Source organism: Choloepus didactylus, chromosome 18 (assembly GCF_015220235.1).
Source record: "Choloepus didactylus isolate mChoDid1 chromosome 18, mChoDid1.pri, whole genome shotgun sequence".
NCBI lineage: Eukaryota > Metazoa > Chordata > Mammalia > Pilosa > Megalonychidae > Choloepus > Choloepus didactylus.
The window spans coordinates 56,470,856-56,488,519 of NC_051324.1; the positions used below are offsets into that span (position 1 = coordinate 56,470,856).

At 56.6% G+C, this 17,664-nt stretch overlaps 1 protein-coding gene across 1 annotated transcript in view; it reads left to right on the forward strand.

Moving 5' to 3' along the window:
* The first annotated feature begins 6,834 nt into the window (after positions 1-6,834).
* Positions 6,835-17,664, forward strand: part of SCN4A (sodium voltage-gated channel alpha subunit 4) — a 28,038-nt gene continuing 17,208 nt past the window's right edge. Inside the window, exons 1-10 of the mRNA XM_037809268.1 lie at positions 6,835-6,875; positions 7,104-7,232; positions 7,648-7,739; positions 9,664-9,960; positions 10,750-10,813; positions 11,076-11,217; positions 11,946-12,155; positions 12,733-12,883; positions 14,797-15,035; positions 16,782-16,955. Coding sequence (XP_037665196.1) covers positions 6,835-6,875; positions 7,104-7,232; positions 7,648-7,739; positions 9,664-9,960; positions 10,750-10,813; positions 11,076-11,217; positions 11,946-12,155; positions 12,733-12,883; positions 14,797-15,035; positions 16,782-16,955 — 1,539 coding nt within the window. The remainder of the gene's footprint in view (positions 6,876-7,103; positions 7,233-7,647; positions 7,740-9,663; positions 9,961-10,749; positions 10,814-11,075; positions 11,218-11,945; positions 12,156-12,732; positions 12,884-14,796; positions 15,036-16,781; positions 16,956-17,664) is intronic.

Sequence of the window (17,664 nt, forward strand, 5' to 3'; positions counted from 1 at the left end):
GAAACAACCGGGTTGGAGTCTTGTATTTAAAAGATCGCTGGCTTCTTCATGGGACTGGTTTGGAGGGGGCAGGGGCAAAAGCAGGTAGCAGAAAACAGGCCATTGCCAGAGATTATTGAGTCAGGGACTCAAAATGGAACTTGGTATATTCTGGAGATGGTATCAGTAGAACTTTGGCTGGGCTGGACATGGAGGGTAGGCAAAAGAAGGAATTCAAGGAGACACCCCAATCTTTTTTCATTGAGGAGAAATTCACATAATATGCAATTAACCATTTAAAAGTGTACAGTTCTTCAGTAGTTAGTGTACTCACAATGTTGTTTGCAACCACTGGCTCTTTCTAGTTTCAAAACTTTTTCGTCACCCCATAAAATCATCCCATACCTATTAAGCAAGCACCCCCTCCATCCCCGTTAACCTGTACTCTGTGTCTCTGGATTTACCTATTCTGGATATGTCACATAAAAGGGATCATACAGTACATGACCTTTTGTGTCTGGCTTCTTACACTTGGTGTGTTTTCGAGGTTCAATCAATTATAGCGTGTGTTAGTACTTCATTCCTTTTTATTACTGAGTAATATTCCATTGTGTCACCCCCTCCCCTGCTCCGATTTTTTACTTGAGCAACTGTGTGAGTGGTGGTGCCATTTCCTGCACTGGGGGAGCCTGTGGGTGGGACAGTGGAAGAATACACATGTTTCATCCCAGATACCTTGTGTTGGGATGCCTGTTAGCATGGAGCAGTCCAGTAGGCAGTTGGATATATTGGTCTGGAGTTCAGTGGGCAGGTTTGTCATGTTCCTGCCATCCAGACTCAGCTGAGCCCTAAGAAACTTTAGCAATTGAGTAGAGAAAAAGGAATAAGCAAAGGACATTGAGAACAAGCAGCCAGAGAGGTGGGAGGGAAACCGAAGGTGTGACTTCACGGAGGCTGAGAGAATACAGCATTTCCAGAAAGGGGCTGAGGCCAACTGGGTTGAATGCTTCTGAGAGGTGGAGGGAGGTGCAGACAGAAATGTATTCATGAGGCTTGGCAGGAGAGAGGGTGTTAGTGACTCGACAAAACCATTCAGTTGAGTGGGGGGGACAGAGGCCAGGTTGGAATGGGTTGAAGAGGGAACGAAAGGTAAGGAAGTAGAGACAGCTGGTGTAGACACTTTCCAAGAAGTTTGTCCATGAAAAGGAAAGAAAAATAGGGTGAAGAATGAAGGGTAGTGTGAGGCCAGGAGGGTAGCTTTTATCATCTCTGGCTTTATTTTAAAGGTGGGAGACACTGAAACCTGCTCATAGCTTGGTAGAGAGAGAAGTTAACTAGGAAATGAGTTCCTTGGGAAGGCAAAAGGGTTTGGAGTCCTGAGCCCAAGAGGAGGGTCTGGGTTTGTGTGTGTGTGTGTGTGTGTGTGTGTGTTTTAATGCAATTTTATTGAGATCTCTTCACACACCATACAGCACAATCGATTTTAGAACATTTTCATTACTCCTAAAAATTTTAAATAAATAGAAAGGAAAACCCAAAACTATCCATACCCTTATCCCCCCCATTATTGACCCCAGTATTGGTGTGGTACATTTGTTACTATTGATGAAAGAATATTAAGATATCACTATTAACTCTAGTCCATTGTTTGCAATAGGTAAATTTTTTCCATATACCACTCTACCATTACCTCCTTGTAATAGTGTTGTACATTTGTTCTAGCACATGAAAGAACTTTTTTATATTTGTACTGTTAATTGCAGTCAACATCCACCACAAGACTGATTGTGTTATACATTCCCATGCTTTAACCTCTAGCTTTCCTTCTGGTGACATACATGACTCTAAACTTCCCCTTTCAACCACATTCACACACAATTTAGCACTGTTAATTATGCTCACAATCACCTCTATCTATCACCTCTATCCATTTAAGTTCAACCTAATTAAAAATTCTTCACATGTTAAGCAACTGTTCTCCCTTCTCTAGCCTCATTCTATCTCCTGGTAGCCTATATTCTAGATTTTATGTCTATGAGTTTACATATTATAATTAGTTCATATTAGGGAGATCATACAATATTTGTGCTTTTGTATCTGACATTTCAATCAACGTAATGTCCTCAAGGTTCATCCATGTTGGCGCGTGCATCTGCACTTCGCTCCCTCTTACTGCTGAATAATATTACATTGTATGTATACACCAAATTTTGTTTATCCATTCATTGGTTGATGGACATGTGGGTTGTTTCTGTCTTTTAGGGCCAGGTTTTTGATGATGATGGTGAAGTCTCTTTTAACAAGATGAGAGAAAGAGGTGGGGGCAGTGGAGAAAATTTTGCAGATTTGACAGTTCAGGAGGGCCCATATTTTCTCAAGGAAGGATGAGGCAGAGGCCATCAGCTGGCAATATCACAGGGAGGAGTGGAAATAGAAATAGTTGTTCTCAAAAAGTGGGAAAGTGAGCCTGCCAGAGAAACCCACGCTTACTGGGCGGGAATACAAGCCTGGAGTTTGTAACCACGAATTCAACGTGAAGGCAGCCGGGCAATGTGTGGCTGCTCCGGTGCCGACTCAGTAAAAGCAGAGCTGGGGACACGCAGGTTGAGGTTTCCCGGGAGTGTGATGGAAGGACAGAAAAGACCAGGAGCTGAGGGTGTTTGCAACGGCCCCATAACTGAAGTGAGACAGGAAGTTTGTGAAGTCAGAAGGGTCTGACAGAGAGGGAGGAAGTCCAGGGCCAAAGTATAGAAGAATGAAGAGGCCCCGGGATTACAGCAACCAAGGTGGAGAAAGGAGGGCTTGTGGCAGTGATATCAGAGGTGACAGGGCTTCTGGTCATGATTTAGGTTTGGAGCGCACTTCAAGAAGAAAGGAGTTGAGGTGGATTATCCCACTAGTTCATTTGATCATCATTCATTGATTCATTCATTCAATAAGCTTTTATTGAGCACTAGGCACATGGGTGACACAAAGGAGAGACTGACCCACTTGTCCAGGGTGCCCAGGGAGGGCTTCCTGGAGGAGGTGGCTATTGGGCAGGTTGCATCTAGGACAAATTGAAGCTCTCCAGGGACAGAGAGAGGAGGGGTGCCCCAGGAGGCAGGCAGACCATGAGCAAAGGCGTGAGGTGGGAAACAGCTTGGCCCATTTGTCAAAATGAGCGTAGCATGGCCAGGGGGCAGGTGCGTGGGGGGAATTAGTGGTGACGAGGGAGGGATTGGACCATGGGCAGCCGTGGAGTCATGCAGAGGAGTCTGAACTCACTATTAAGCAGTGGGAATCCAGTGAAGGTTTCAAGCAAGAGGGTGACACGATCAGATTTGTGGTTTTAGAATGTAGAGGGTGAGCTGGAGGACAGCTAGGCAGGAGGCAGGGATGCAGGTGGGAGGTTATCCTGCTAGAGTAGGTGAGGGGTGGATGAAAGCAGCACTAGCCACGCAGGATGGAGAGGACCGGGCAGATGCTGGGGAGTGAGGGTCGGCAGGACTGGCAACCAGAACCGTGCCTTGACCTAGCCAAGGAGGACTTCTATTCCCTCACATCCCAAGAAGTCCAGGTGTGAGGTGGCCTCATGGTTGGCAGAGAGGGCCAGAGGAGAGGAATTTAAGATGGAGAGATGTGGGGTCCCGCTGGGGCCCCTAGGGAACAGCAGGAGGAGGTGCCGGGTCGGCTGTGGCACGTGTTGGTCTGGAGCTCGGGGACTCCCCGGCTGGAGAAGAGGTCTGGGAGCCACTAACAGCCTTTGAACGGACGTGCATCAACATGCCGGGCACTGAATTCAGTGGTGACCCCGAGCCCCGGCCTGTGGGGAGTCAGGTGGGGAAGACAAATCAGCAGATAATCCCAGCAGTAGGAATTCATTACTGTTGTATGAAGGGCTGTGGCTGCACATAAGTGGCCCCTGGAGCAGGGGGATCAGAGATGGCCGAGCCCTCCAGACCACAGAGGAGGCGGGTGGTGGTGCCCATGGCAGGGGTGAAGGATGGGCAGGGGGAGGGTGTGTGCTGCCAAAAACAAACAGGGCTGCAAACCAGCCCCCGGGGAACCGGCATCTTCAGGGGTCCGGGCAGGGGGTGCATCAGCGCAGGGATGGGAAGAGAGTGCCGGGGGGCTGGCCACCTCTAAGAAAGGCTGCGGGGAGCAGGGCGAGCGGCTGGGGAGGCCAGGAGGGTCAGCTGAGACGCCCCCAGGGCCTGTCCGCGGGAGCCAGTGGGGGCTCAGGTGGGAGGGGTCTCCAAGGAGCACAGTGGGTAGGAGACAGACTGTGTGTCTCTGGTTTTGGGGGTCCCCTTCAGGTTCCTGTGAAGGGGAGAGCGGGCAGTTCTCAGACTAGAGGATTGTTGAGAAGCAAGAGTTGTGAAGTGGGTGGGTGCAGCAGCCATGGGGTCCCTCCAAGGCCTTCTTGCAGGGCAGTGTCTTCCACTTGGTGACAAAGAGCTGGAGGGCCAAGGATGGGCTGGGGGGGGGTTGGTGACAGGGACGAAGGTGGCAAGGTGTATGACAGGGCTGTGGAAAGTGGTGGGGGGTTCAGGCTGGGCAAATGTGTGTGTGTGCACGTGGGCGTGTGCATATATGTGTGCACTCCCATGCACACGACGGGGCCAATGAGCAGCTGAGGGGGGCGGGGATGAGCAGGAACGAGCAGAGTCACGGGAGAAACACTACTCCTGGCTGCCCGGCTGATGGTAGAGAGCAGCTGGGGCACGGCGCGGGCGGGAGTGGCCGGCTCGGCCCAATGGCCCCTGCCTGTCCCTGGGCCGCCCTTCCCACCTGTTGACCCAGCCCGAGGAAGCCCCAGCACTGGCCGGGACAGGGGTGCTGCTGCGGGTGGGCGTCTGGGCTCGCTGTGAGAGGGTGGCCCCCGAGTGCAGCTTGGGGGTCCCTGTGGTGCAGGGGTGGCTCCATGTGCACCTGGTTGTGCGACTGGGCTGCAGCGGTTTCCCTGAGCCCACCTGGGGATGCCGGTCGTGCCCCCCAGGGCCGTTTGTGAACAGTGTGACCCATCAGCTCCCGGCCACAGAGGACAGTCTCAGGAAGGTCCATCGGAAGGGGAGAGGGGCCAGGAGAGGCCGAGGGTCTGGCCTGGGAGACACAAGTTCTCACCCAAGTTCTCACAGGCCTCAAAGGCTCCTGGTGGATGCCCCTGCCCCCATCCAGTTCACGCAGGGACTCCTAGCCAAGAAGGGTGCCTGGAAGCTCTTGTCCTGCCCCCACTTTGGAATTGTCCATCTCTTTGTCCCTGTGATCCTTCCTGTGTGTCCTCCCTTCCATGTCAGCCTCTGGCGGCTCCCCTGGTGCAGCCCCCCATGCACATCCTGCATCGTCCTGCTCCAGCTCTCCTGCCTGCCCACTAGGTTAGGTCCCATGGGTTCCCACACAGGGGACAGGTTTGGTGCCTCTGCAGGGCCCCTTCCCTTTCCCAGTTCAACCAAGCTTCCACAAAGCTCAGGAAAGGAGACCCCATACCCCTACTTTTTCCTTTTCCCTTCCCTCCAGGCTGGAGATGGCAAATACAGGCAGATGTGTCATATTCTTCCCTCCCATGCCCCTGGCAGGCATCACTAATCCATCGCAGCATGTCTCCCACTGAGTCCCCAGGCAGCCAGCATCAGTCGATCCAACTTGGCCCTCAGGATGAAATCCATTTGCCAGCCCTACCTCAGTCTCATCCCACCGGTCGCTCGGCCTGGCCCATCCCTCTGGGCCTGCCCCTGCAGCTTACCCCTGACCCCTTTCCACCCCACTGTGAGGCAGAGGTCACGTGAGCACAGCTAGCTATGGTTTTCTCTCTGTCACCACAGGCTGAAGCTACACAGTTCCCAGAGTTTGGGCCCAGGAGGCAGCAGAGGCTGGGGCTTTGGCCCCAAGTCCCTAAGGTCCAGGAGGATCCAGCTGCTGGTCAGGTTTGCTGTTAGCCCAGAGGGCAGCGGACCCCACTGCTGGGGGAAGTGCAGCACAGGGCACGGGGGATGCCCCGGTGTCCAGCCCCCTGCAGCAGCAGCAGCCGGGCCTCGCAGACACATCTCCGAATCCAGGCAGGGCCCGTGCACCGGCCTCCCCAGCCTGCCCCTGGCCAGGCAGGAGGTGAGGGGCGGACCTCAGGCCCAGGGCGGGGTGGCCGTCCAGCCCCCGGGGGGCTGCCCGCTGCAGCTGCCCAGGCCACCCGCCACCCTCCTGGTCCCTGAGCCCAGGATGCAAGGATGGCCAGACCATCTGTGGCCAGTCTGGTGCCTCTGGGCCCCGAGTGCCTGCGCCCCTTCACCCGGGAGTCCCTGGCAGCCATAGAGCAGCGGGCAATGGAGAAGGAGGCCCAGCAGCTGCGGAACAAGCAGATGGAGATCGAGGAGACCGAACAGAACCCACGCAGCGACCTGGAGGCTGGCAAGAACCTGCCCCTCATCTACGGGGACCCCCCGCCAGAGGTCATCGGCATCCCCCTGGAGGACCTGGACCCCTTCTACAGAGACAAGAAGGTCCAGGCCGGGAGGGTTCCCTCTGTCTGTCTGTCTGTCGCCCATCTGTCTGTCTGTCCCTAGGCCTCACAGGCTCTCTCCCTGCCTCAGACCTTCATCGTGCTCAACAAGGGCAAGGCCATCTTCCGCTTCTCAGCCACGCCTGCCCTCTACATGCTGAGCCCCTTCAGCATCGTCAGGCGTGGTGCCATCAAGGTGCTCATCCACTCATATCCTGCCCTAGTGGGGCGAGCAGGGGGCGGGGTGGGCAAAGCGGGGTGCTCTGGGCGAGGAGACCCTCTGCCACTCCTTCCTACCTGCTCCCTGACTTTCCTTGACCCTCGCCCCAACGCTGTTCAGCATGTTCATCATGATCACCATCTTGTCCAACTGTGTGTTCATGACCATGAGTGACCCGCCTCCCTGGTCCAAGGATGTGGAGTAAGTCTCCCCCCACCCCAGGGTGCCGCTCGCCGGGTGCCTGCGCCTCTGAGGATGCCGTCTTCTGAAGAGATGCACTCCATCCCTTTCGCCCCATCCGTGTCCTCGGTGCCCAGGTGGCACGTGTCATTTCTGCGACCCTCCCCCCTGGAAGACACACCCTGGCACCCCCATGCTACCCCGCCCGGGCGTGACCTGCCTGGCCCTGGCTGGCCCTCTCCCCAACAGGTACACCTTCACAGGGATCTACACCTTTGAGTCCCTCATCAAGATTCTGGCCCGAGGCTTCTGCATCGACGACTTCACGTTCCTCCGGGACCCCTGGAACTGGCTGGACTTCAGCGTCATCATGATGGCGTGAGCAGGGCCCAAGGGCAGCCTGAGGCTGGGGGGTGGGGTGGGGAAGGGGGCCAGGCCTCAAAGAGGGCAGCTGCCTGGGCTGACCCCCACAGAGGGTCGGACTACAGGGGCCACCTGGTCGGTGGTGCAGGTTGTAAACTGCACAATTCCAGGAGCTGCCACCCCCAGAGTCTAGTTTGGAGGCTCTCCTGATGCCCCCTGCATGTGTGACCATGGGCAGCAGCCCTAAGCCACAGCCTCAGGGGCCCTCACCCACCGGGAGAGCTGGGCTCTCCTTGCCACCCCACTCCCCAGCTCCTGCATGGTCTTTCCCAACTCTAGGTCCCAAGAGGAACCTTGGGGAGAGGGAGGTGCCAAGTGAGCACCCTAGTACCCACCCCCAGCTCAGCTCCCACCCCGACCCCCCACCCAGGTACCTGACAGAATTCGTGGACTTGGGGAACATCTCAGCCCTGAGAACCTTCCGGGTGCTGCGGGCCCTGAAAACCATCACAGTCATCCCAGGTACTGGGGGGTGTGGGGACCCCAGCCTGGGCCAACACCCCACCTCCACCCCACCCCCATGCCCAGGCCTGCAACCCGACCCTCGAGTTCTGGGAGCCGGACCAGGGTCACAGGGCTCCCAACAGTGTACACAGAGGGCCCCCCAAAGCCTGGACACAGGGGACCCCCACGGCCAGTGAAGCAGGAAGACGGGGGGCAGCAAGGAGGGTGGTCGAGGGCACCGGCCCTGGGCTGCCGGGCTCCACACTCTCCTCCTCCACTGCCTAACTGGTTTGACCTGCCTGTGCCTCCATTTCCTTCCTGTAAAATGTGGGTAATAATAGCTCCCCCTCAGTGGGTTGGCACGAGAATTAAGGCCTCAGCATCTGTAAGGTGCTGAGACAGCGCTGGACACACGGTTTGTAATACACACATGTGTGTCAAATAAAGGCAGCCAGCTGGCCAGAGCAGCAGCCTCCGTGGAAACACACAGGGCATATCAGTGCCGGGGAGGCCCAGCCCTCAGGGCTCAGTTGGGGACACACCACACACCTGCTGGGAAGGGGGGCCAGGGCAGTGCCAAGGTCAAGTGTCAGGAGACATGAAATAAAGAGAATCCCAAAAGCCTGTGGCTAGGCCTGGGTTGTGATTTTGCAGTGAGGTTCATACTTCCATGAGCTTCTGTCACCCTCATCTACCAGGGGACAGATCAGATCCTCTCCTTTGATTTCTCCTGCTCCACATTATAGAAGATTCGGAGGCAGAGAGAGAAAGAGGCTGGGATGGACCTCGAGGAGCATTGGGGGGTGGGGGGTGGAGGAGGCAGGAGCGGGCAGCAGATATGGAGGAGTCTATGGTATGCGTGGAAGTGGATAACTTTTATTTTTATAGGTCAGGCATCATGGATGATACCTTTCTGTACCTCTAGAATTTTATATTTTCGAAACAAAGTATAACCCATTGTGAACAGGGCAGGGGAGTACATGGAGAAATTGAAGATGGGTCTCTCAAGGGAAAGACAATCTGCAAAAGGACAGGGAACAGGCTCTGGGAGGAGGGGAAATTGTTTGATCTTAAAGCTCGAAAGTGCCTTAGGTCTCAAAGTGAGGCTCTGAGAGGTGACGCATTCACAGGCCACACGGCACCAGGCAACAGCCCCCTTCCTCTGAGGCAGGCTTCCAGGGTCCTCGGGGCCAGGAGGGTTTTATAAAGAGGCCACCGTGCATTTGTTTTCCATATCAGGAGAAGCAGGGGAAATGAACTAATCTTGAAGCAAGAGACACTACGGTTAGCCCCCAGGGAAGTGGTTCTGGCTCTTCCATAGGTAGTGAGACTCCCTGGAATTCCGTAAGAATTGTTTATGCCTTCTCTGCCCAAAGAGGTAGAGTCCAGGGATAGTTCAAGGTCAGTCTAGAGCTCCTTAGAGTGAAGCCTGCTGTTCCTTGAGTGTTAATAGGCATTATAAGAAAACAGGCTCTGTGGTCAAACAAGGAGTTAATACAAATTAACTTGGAATTAAACAAATTTAAACAGCTTTTGTTTGTTTCTGCAGGACTTTTCAGAGCCTTTAATAGGAAAATCTACATAATGATTCTCCAAGAGTAGAATACAGAGCGCAGCCTTTCCCAAATGTATTGATCCCTTTTATTAGGAGCACATCTTGGGAGATTAGCGTCTGGGACTCTGGGAATGCTGGCCTCAAATAAGCTCCTCCGTGTGCCTTGTTGGAGCTCTACAGGCCAGGCAACAACCCACCAAGTCTTGACAGTCCCTTCTTCCAGTGGCTGAGACTCGGGCCATTCCAAGGCTCCGGGTTGAGGATGTGATGTGAAAAGGGTGGGGCGAATCTGGGAAGGCTTCCAGGAAGTGGCGCCTAGTAATGTGAGCCTTGAAGGAGATGGAGCAGGCAAAGGCCCCCCGACACTCTTCCCCTCTCTGCCCTCAGGGCTGAAGACGATTGTGGGGGCCCTGATCCAGTCGGTGAAAAAGCTGTCGGACGTGATGATCCTGACTGTCTTCTGTCTGAGCGTCTTTGCCCTGGTGGGGCTGCAGCTGTTCATGGGAAACCTGCGGCAGAAGTGTGTGCGCTGGCCCCCGCCCTTCAACGACACCAACACCACATGGTACGGCAACGACACGTGGTACGGCAACGGTACATGGTATGGCAACGACACGTGGAACACCCGCAAGAGCTGGGTCGGCAACTTCACCTTTGATTGGGACGCCTACATCAGTGATGAAGGTATAAATGGAGGGGGCTGGGGGAAGCACGCGGCTCCAGGGCAGCCCCTTCCTTGGCCTCTCGTGAGACAAAGAGCCTGGCGAACTGAATCACAGGACCAAGGCTTAGATCCCTCATGTCCATTGCAAATCCCTTGCCCTCCCTGCACCTCAGAACTTCAGGATGACAATGCCTTCCTCAAAGGGTCAGTGTGATGACAAATGCCAACTTGCCTTGAAAATCCTAAAGCGTTCCCTGTGAAAAGTGACAGCCTCTTGTCCCTATGTCCTAACCTCTGCACTCCTTGTCCTCCTTCAGCTCACTCTACACTCACACCTGCAGGGCCACCACCAGGCCCCCCCACATCATGTCTGCAAACCCAGACTTCACAGGCACCCACATACAAGGCACACACACATCCTCACGCAGGCACTATGAGTCCACACCATGCCTTCACACAAACTAGAAAAAGGTGCCCCCTCTTCAGCCTGGCTCACTGGATCCTAGCCCCTGCTGACCCCTCAGGCAGACTCATGGCAACACCATGCACACACATGCACGTTCTCCCTTCTCCTGCTGGGCCCCTGCTGCTTCCTGCCTTCCCATGCACAGAGCTGACACTACTTGGAGCTGGGCTCCCTGCCAAGGACCCACCCAGAGGCCAGGCTGTGCCCTGGAGCTTGGGGCTGCCCCAGTTGAGGGGGAAGGAGCACCCAGAGGACATCCACCTGGTGTACTGAGTAGTGGGTGTGTGTGCTCACATGTGTATATATGGGTGACACGCCTCCTTGTGGCCTCCGATTCCCAAAGGGAACTTCTATTTCCTGGAGGGCGCCAACGATGCCCTGCTTTGTGGGAACAGCAGTGATGCTGGGTGAGTGATGCTGGGGCAAGAGGTGGGGTGGAGGGGGCTGGAGGAAGGAACTCCAGGGCCCTGGGAAGATGGGAATGATTAGGGACAAGGGCCTGGGGTGGATGGGAGTGTAAGGGAAAACCCATGGGCCTGGACGGATCGCTTCCCTGCTTTCAGCAGCACAGGCATGACTGAGGGACTTTTTCCCTTGGGGTCTCCCATCTCTGCACCCCAGCTGGAGCTCCCTTCCCTCCCTAAACGCAGCCCTCCATCCTTCCCCCAGGCATTGTCCCGAGGGCTACGAGTGCATCAAGGCTGGGCGGAACCCCAACTACGGCTACACCAGCTATGACACCTTCAGCTGGGCCTTCCTGGCCCTGTTCCGCCTCATGACCCAGGACTATTGGGAGAACCTCTTCCAGCTGGTACAGCTGCCCCACCTCCCACCCCCGTCCCTATAGCCCCCTTAGGTCTGGAGGGGCCTACCCCAGGATGGCCAAGCCCCCGTCAGGGACCTCCTGTTCTGTGGGATCCCCTCAGTGCCCCTACAGTTCTTGGACCCCCTCTGACACTGGGCACCTGTCCGGATGCTTCCCCACATTTGCCTTAAGCACAGGCTCAGGCCCAGGAACCCCCAGGCCTCCCATAACCAGGAGGGCATCACAGAAAGTCAATTCTGTCCAAACACACTTATTTAGCTTCTACTGCTTGCGAGGCAGGCAGGTAGAACCTGGAGCGACAGGGCCTTCTTGTCCCTGCGATAGTTCTGACATAATGATGGTGACATACAGCAAGAACAGCTAGTCATTGTTGTCCTCCTACTAGGTGCCAGGCACTGTGACAAAGCTAGGAAGATGCCAACTCCAAATCCCATATTCACCATTTTTCTATCCTGACTGTCTGATCTGGGGATGCTTAGCTGGCATTCTCAGGGTTCTCTGGCCTGGAGACCAGGAAAGTTGGGGTCCCCAGTATATAGTTTGTGGCTCCATGGAACATGGCTTAGCATGTCGTGGATGGCCGTACCCTGCTTCAAAGTTCAAGCCCCCAGGATCTGCAAAGGGCCTTTTGTGTTTACCCCCCTGGGAAGTGGATGGGTGGGGAGTGGGGGCGGGATGCCGTGCGACCCTCCCTCCCCTGCCCCCACCCCCAGACCCTGCGAGCAGCTGGCAAGACCTACATGATCTTCTTCGTGGTCATCATCTTCCTGGGCTCCTTCTACCTCATCAACCTGATCCTGGCTGTGGTGGCCATGGCGTATGCTGAGCAGAACGAGGCCACGCTGGCCGAGGACCAGGAGAAAGAGGAGGAGTTTCAGCAGATGCTCGAAAAATTCAAAAAGCGTCAGGAGGAGCAGGAGAAGGTCTGGACTCAGGAGAGGAGGCTGAGGGTCCAGGGATCTCCCTGCCCCTCAGCCTGGGCCACTTTGCTACTGGCATCCCCCAGGCAGCTGGGAGAGGGAGGCGGGGCATGGCAGTGAGGGTTGCCAGGCAGGTGGAACAGAAGGCCCCAGACTGGGGGCTTTGGTGGGATCAGTGACATCTATTCAGTTGAAAGAGTATTTTACTGCTCTGTGCCTCAGTTTCCCTAACTGTAACAAGGAATCTGGAATAGTTAAACCTCAAGTGTCCTTCCATCTCAACAATCTATAGGTTTGTGATTCTTCTTCTGGCCAGCATGGGGGTCCTTGCCAAGGGAAAGCCTAGGTCCTGCCAAGGCTCAGCTGCCTATTTTCTCATCATCCCATTAAGTGCAGGGGACTGAGGATCACCTCGGGCACTTTGGTCCCTTCCCTGCCACCCCCCACCGCACTAGGCTCAGCACAGGCTAAGAAGACGGGCTACTACCCTAAAGGACTCAGAAGAAGCTCTGAGAGCCAATCAGTCCCTAGCCCTGACTCAGGGCTGGACATCATACCCATCCCTCTTGCTGATCTGCAGGCCAAGGCCGCACAGGCTCTGGAAGGTGGGGGGGCAGACGGGGACCCAGCCCGTGGCAGAGACTGCAATGGCAGCGTGGACACATCGGCGGGGGAGAAGCCCCCAAGGCAGAGCTGCAGCGCCGACAGCGCCATCTCCGATGCTATGGAAGGTGGGTGCCGGCATCCCCACACCCCCCTGCTATTCTGGTCCTGCCCCTCCAGGCCGCTCGGGCCCTGGGAGTTGGGGCAAGGCCTGGCTGGACCCAGTTTCAGGATGACGGTAACTTAATATTGGCATCGAAGAAATGGCCGTGATAAATATAGTTTTGACTTAACCTGCCCAGTTCTGGCTGCAAGGCCCAGTCGCTGCGGGCTCTGGGGGCTTCCGGGAGGGCCTTGGGGGCTGCCAAGGCAATGGGGAAGGATGGGCTAATAATACTAACCAGGAAGGCCCAACGTTCCGGAAACCGGAGATCCTGCACCTCAGTGTCCTCTGGGTAAGAGTTAAGGGTGAAAGGTCAACCTCTGCCCAGCTGAAGTCACAGCCTCCCCCCAGTCCTCACCCCCTTCTCCCCCTGCCCAGTCACAGGGGGGGAATAAGGGTGAGGGAACGGGGGTAGAGTGTGGAGAGACCCACAGATGGATGGACGGATGGATGGGAGGATGAATGGATGGATGGATGGGTGGATGGCTGGATGGATGGATGGATGGGTGGGCTGAAAGATTAACAGATGGAAAGAGATGGGTGGGTGGATGGATAGATGAGAGGGAGGGAGGGAAGAAAGGAAAGAAGAAAGGACACAAGGGAGGAAAAGAGGGAGGGAGATGGAGGGAAGGAGAGAGGGAGGGAGGGAGGAAGGAATCTGACACAGAAGAGATCAGGTCCTTCTCCAGGCCAGGCTTGTACCAGGAAGGAGTCGAGGGTCCTACAGGACTTTGTGCCATCTCACCAGGTACCTCACCTTGTGTTGTGTGCCAAGCTTCCAGGTGTCTGTGTGCCCTGCCAGGGGAGGCTCCAAGGAATGCAGGGGACAGGGCTGGCCAGGGAAGCACTCGAGCCTGCCCCTGCTGGGACCCCGTTTGGGGCACCTGCAGTAGACTAGCACCAGACTGCAGACTCAGAGAGAAGCTTGGTGTGCTCAGTCCTGGGGGGCGGGGTGGGCAGCTGGCCCCCACTCAGGCGTGCCCAATCATGCACTGAGCTCTCGGCCTCCATGGGGCTGTCACCCTCTCCAGTCCCCTCTCCTCATCTGTGAAATGGGAGGCACTAAGAGTATCCCTCTCCTAAGTGTGTTGAGATCTTAAGATGAGGTGGGGGCTATGGCCAAGGTCTCCCCTGGGAGACCAGGCCAAGAAGCACCTTCCTCCCATGGGCCTTAGGGAGCCCCCAAGGCTTCAGAGCTGAGGGTGGCAAAAACGGGGGGAGGGGGGGCGCAGTTCCAGAAAGCCACTCGGTGACACTCTGGAGGGGCGCGTTACTGACCAGAGGGGAAGGAAACCCCTTAGGTGGGGGGATCTCGGCCTGCTCGTGGGTGGAGCCAGCCAGAAGCAGGTGGGACTGGGGACCCCAGCCCCTGCGGCGGCCTCCCCCTCCCCCCTCTCCCACCCCCCTGGGCTAGCCTGAGTCAGGACGTCTCCCCGGGCAGAATCGCGGCCCTGCGGCTGGCGTGCCCTCGGGGGTGCGGGTGGCCAGAGCTCACTGAGGGGCAGACGGGACTTTGCGGGGTGAGCCGAAGAGGCGGAGCTCGAAGTGGAGCACAGAGAGGCGTGGCTTGGGGGTTCAGAGATCTGAAGGGCGAGGCCTGGAGTAGGCCCCGCTGAGGGGGTGGGATTTTTGGGGGGGTGGGCAGAGCGTTAAGGAGCCTGGCTTTCAGGGGTGGAGCTCCGAGGAGCGGCGCTTTGAGGGCGGGGCCATGGGGCGGAGTTATAGGGGAGGGGCTTTGGGGGCCCGCTCTGAGTGGGTGGGGTTGGGGGCGGGCCAGGGGGCGGGGCTTGGAAAGCGGGCCGGAAGATCCAGGTGGAGCGAGAGCCCCGTGAGAGAGCGGCCCCCCTCTTCAGGTGTCTCTTGCCACCCCACCCCCAGAGCTGGAAGAGGCCCACCAGAAGTGTCCGCCCTGGTGGTACAAGTGTGCCCACAAAGTGCTGATATGGAACTGCTGCCCCCCCTGGGTGAAGTTCAAGAACATCGTCCACCTGATCGTCATGGACCCCTTCGTGGACCTCGGCATTACCATCTGCATCGTGCTCAACACCCTCTTCATGGCCATGGAGCACTACCCCATGACGGAGCACTTCGACAACGTGCTCACCGTGGGCAACCTGGTAGGGGACGAGGGGCAAGGTGGCCATGCCGGCGCAGGCGGGAGGGCCCCGCGGGACGAGGGGGAGGTCTGGAAGGTGTGGAAGCAGGAGGCATTGTGGGTTTATATGGGGACAGACTGGTGTTATTTGCCCAGCTTATGGGGGCCAGGAGTTGATGTACTGGGAATTAAATGGGGCAACCCTTAGGATGTGGAATTTGGGTTTCAGGGTATTTGGGGACAGGGAGAGTGGGTACGAGGTACTGGACTTCCTAAGGTCAGGACTCCTTGGGGGTCTGGGACCCAGGGCCACCCATGCCCTGGAGGCAGGGGCTGCTGGGTGACAAGATTCCCCACTTCCAGAGATTGTCATGGGCCTGAAAGGGACCAAGGGACCTGGAAGTGGGGGCATACAGCGATGGGCACCCAAGGCCCAGGAGGCCCCAGGGAAGAGTGCCCCAGCCCTCACTGCCCTGCTCCCTCCCATTTATCCCACATGGTCAGGCTGGCTCTCCGCTGCTCCCGGTGCCTGCTCCACTATTGTTGACAGGCTCCGATCCTGATCCTCCCGCTTATCCTTGCCCATTAGGAGCATTATCACCTCATTGCCAGCCCCTGGTGGAGCCTGACAAAGGGGAAAAGCCTTCTCCTCCTCCAGCCCTGCCCCACCCTCCACCCTTCCCTCTGCAGTTTTTTAGGATGGCAAAGGGGCAAGAGGCTCCCCCAACCCCGAGGTTGAGGGGAGCCCAGGGAGAGTACAATTGGAACCTGGGGCAGGATGAGAGCTGGTGGGTGACATGGGAGTCACACGGAGATCCTGGACCCCCTATCCTGAGGGGTGGGTGCGTCTATCCCCAAGGAGGAGCCCGAGGCAACCATGGCCGGGCTGGCGGGCGGGGCAAGGACGTGCTCTGGCCTCGGCGGCAGCTGCTGGATTGTGCTGATGGCCTGGCTCGCCCGCCCCCAGCCCACACTGCGCTGCCATCTGGGCACCTGCCGTGGCCAGAGACAGCTCCGGGGAGGGGCTCAGCATGTGCCCAGGCAGGCTGTGCACCCAGGGCAGCTGGTGACCGCAGGAGGGGGGCTGCTGTGTCCCAGCAGATTTCAGGGACCGCTGCGTCTGGGATTGGGGGCAGCCCTGTACTTCTCCATTGATGCTGGACTTTGTCCCCCTTTGGCCTACCCTAGACCTCTAAGTCCACTGACCTCTAAGTCTACCCCCTGACAACCAGGGTAGAGACAGGAGACTGCACTGAGCACCCCAAGAACTGGATTTGAGAGCTGACCCCCCCCCCCCCCATATCGGTGGTGTGACCTGGAGGCTGCCACTTAACCTCTCTGAGCCTCAGACTCAGCTATGGAGCGAGCGTGGCAGAGCTTCCTAAAGTCACAGACACTGGGATGCCAGTAACCCACAGACCACTCCATGAATGTCAAATATTATTATGCTTGGTCAAGGCCCTAATAAGTTAAGTGACTTGCCCATGGCTACAAGGCCAGAAGTTGATGGGTTCAGGTCTCTGGGTTGTATCCACTTCTGCCCTGTGGCATGGCCATTACACACACCCACACACACACACACACACACATGCACACGCACTCACATATACACGTGGGGGTGGATACCACACCGTGCCCCTCTCGAAGCTCTGGACCCCTTCCCCTTGGTCTCCGCAGGCTTGGCTAGGAGGCTGGAGGTGGGTGGGGGCTCCCAAGGCCCTGTGCTCCCTGAGGCTCTGTGATGGGGACCCCCCACCCCACCCCGCAGGTCTTCACAGGCATCTTCACGGCGGAGATGGTGCTGAAGCTGATTGCCCTGGACCCCTACAAGTATTTCCAGCAGGGCTGGAACATCTTCGACAGTATCATTGTCACCCTCAGCTTGGTGGAGCTGGGCCTGGCCAACGTCCAGGGGTTGTCCGTGCTCCGCTCCTTCCGTCTGGTGCGTGAGGCCCCCCAGGGCCAGGGGCTGAGCTGGGGGTGGGGAGGAGACAACCAAGAAGCCAGAGGTCTGGGCGTGAAACTTCCTGTGCCCTTGAGCACACCACTTCATCTCTGATCCTTTCTTACCTGTAAAATAGGAAGGAAAGGAGCCCTCCCTCCTTACCACACGGGGCTGCCCCTGGAGCTGGCACTGGGTTTGATTCCATAATGACTTTGGGTGGGAGTGGGGCAGGGATTTCAGCCCCATAACGCAGACTTGAAAACTGAGGCTCTGAAAGCCCCTTAGTCGTGGGATGGGGAGTCCAGAATTAGTCTGTTTTCCACCACCCCATAAGGAGCACTTTCATTCGTTTTTTAATTTTTTTATGGGAACTTTCATGCATGTACAAGAGCACAGAGAGAGGACAGCCCTCTGTGTACCGATCACCCAGCTTCCACAGCTGTCAATCATCTACAGTTTTTGTTTCATCTCTCCCCTGCCCCAACTTTTAATGGGAGGGATAGAGAGTATATTAAAGCAAAACCCAACATGGAATTTCACTTGTAAATGCTTTAGTCTGTATCTTTAGCAGAGAAGAGCTTTTTATCTCTTTCTCATTGGAAGAGCAGAAGGTGGTAGCATGTGGGTACCCCCATTTAACAGAGGGGCAAGCGGAGGCCTCAGATCACCCAGGGTGGGGTGGGGGTGGGGAATCCCAACTATTCGT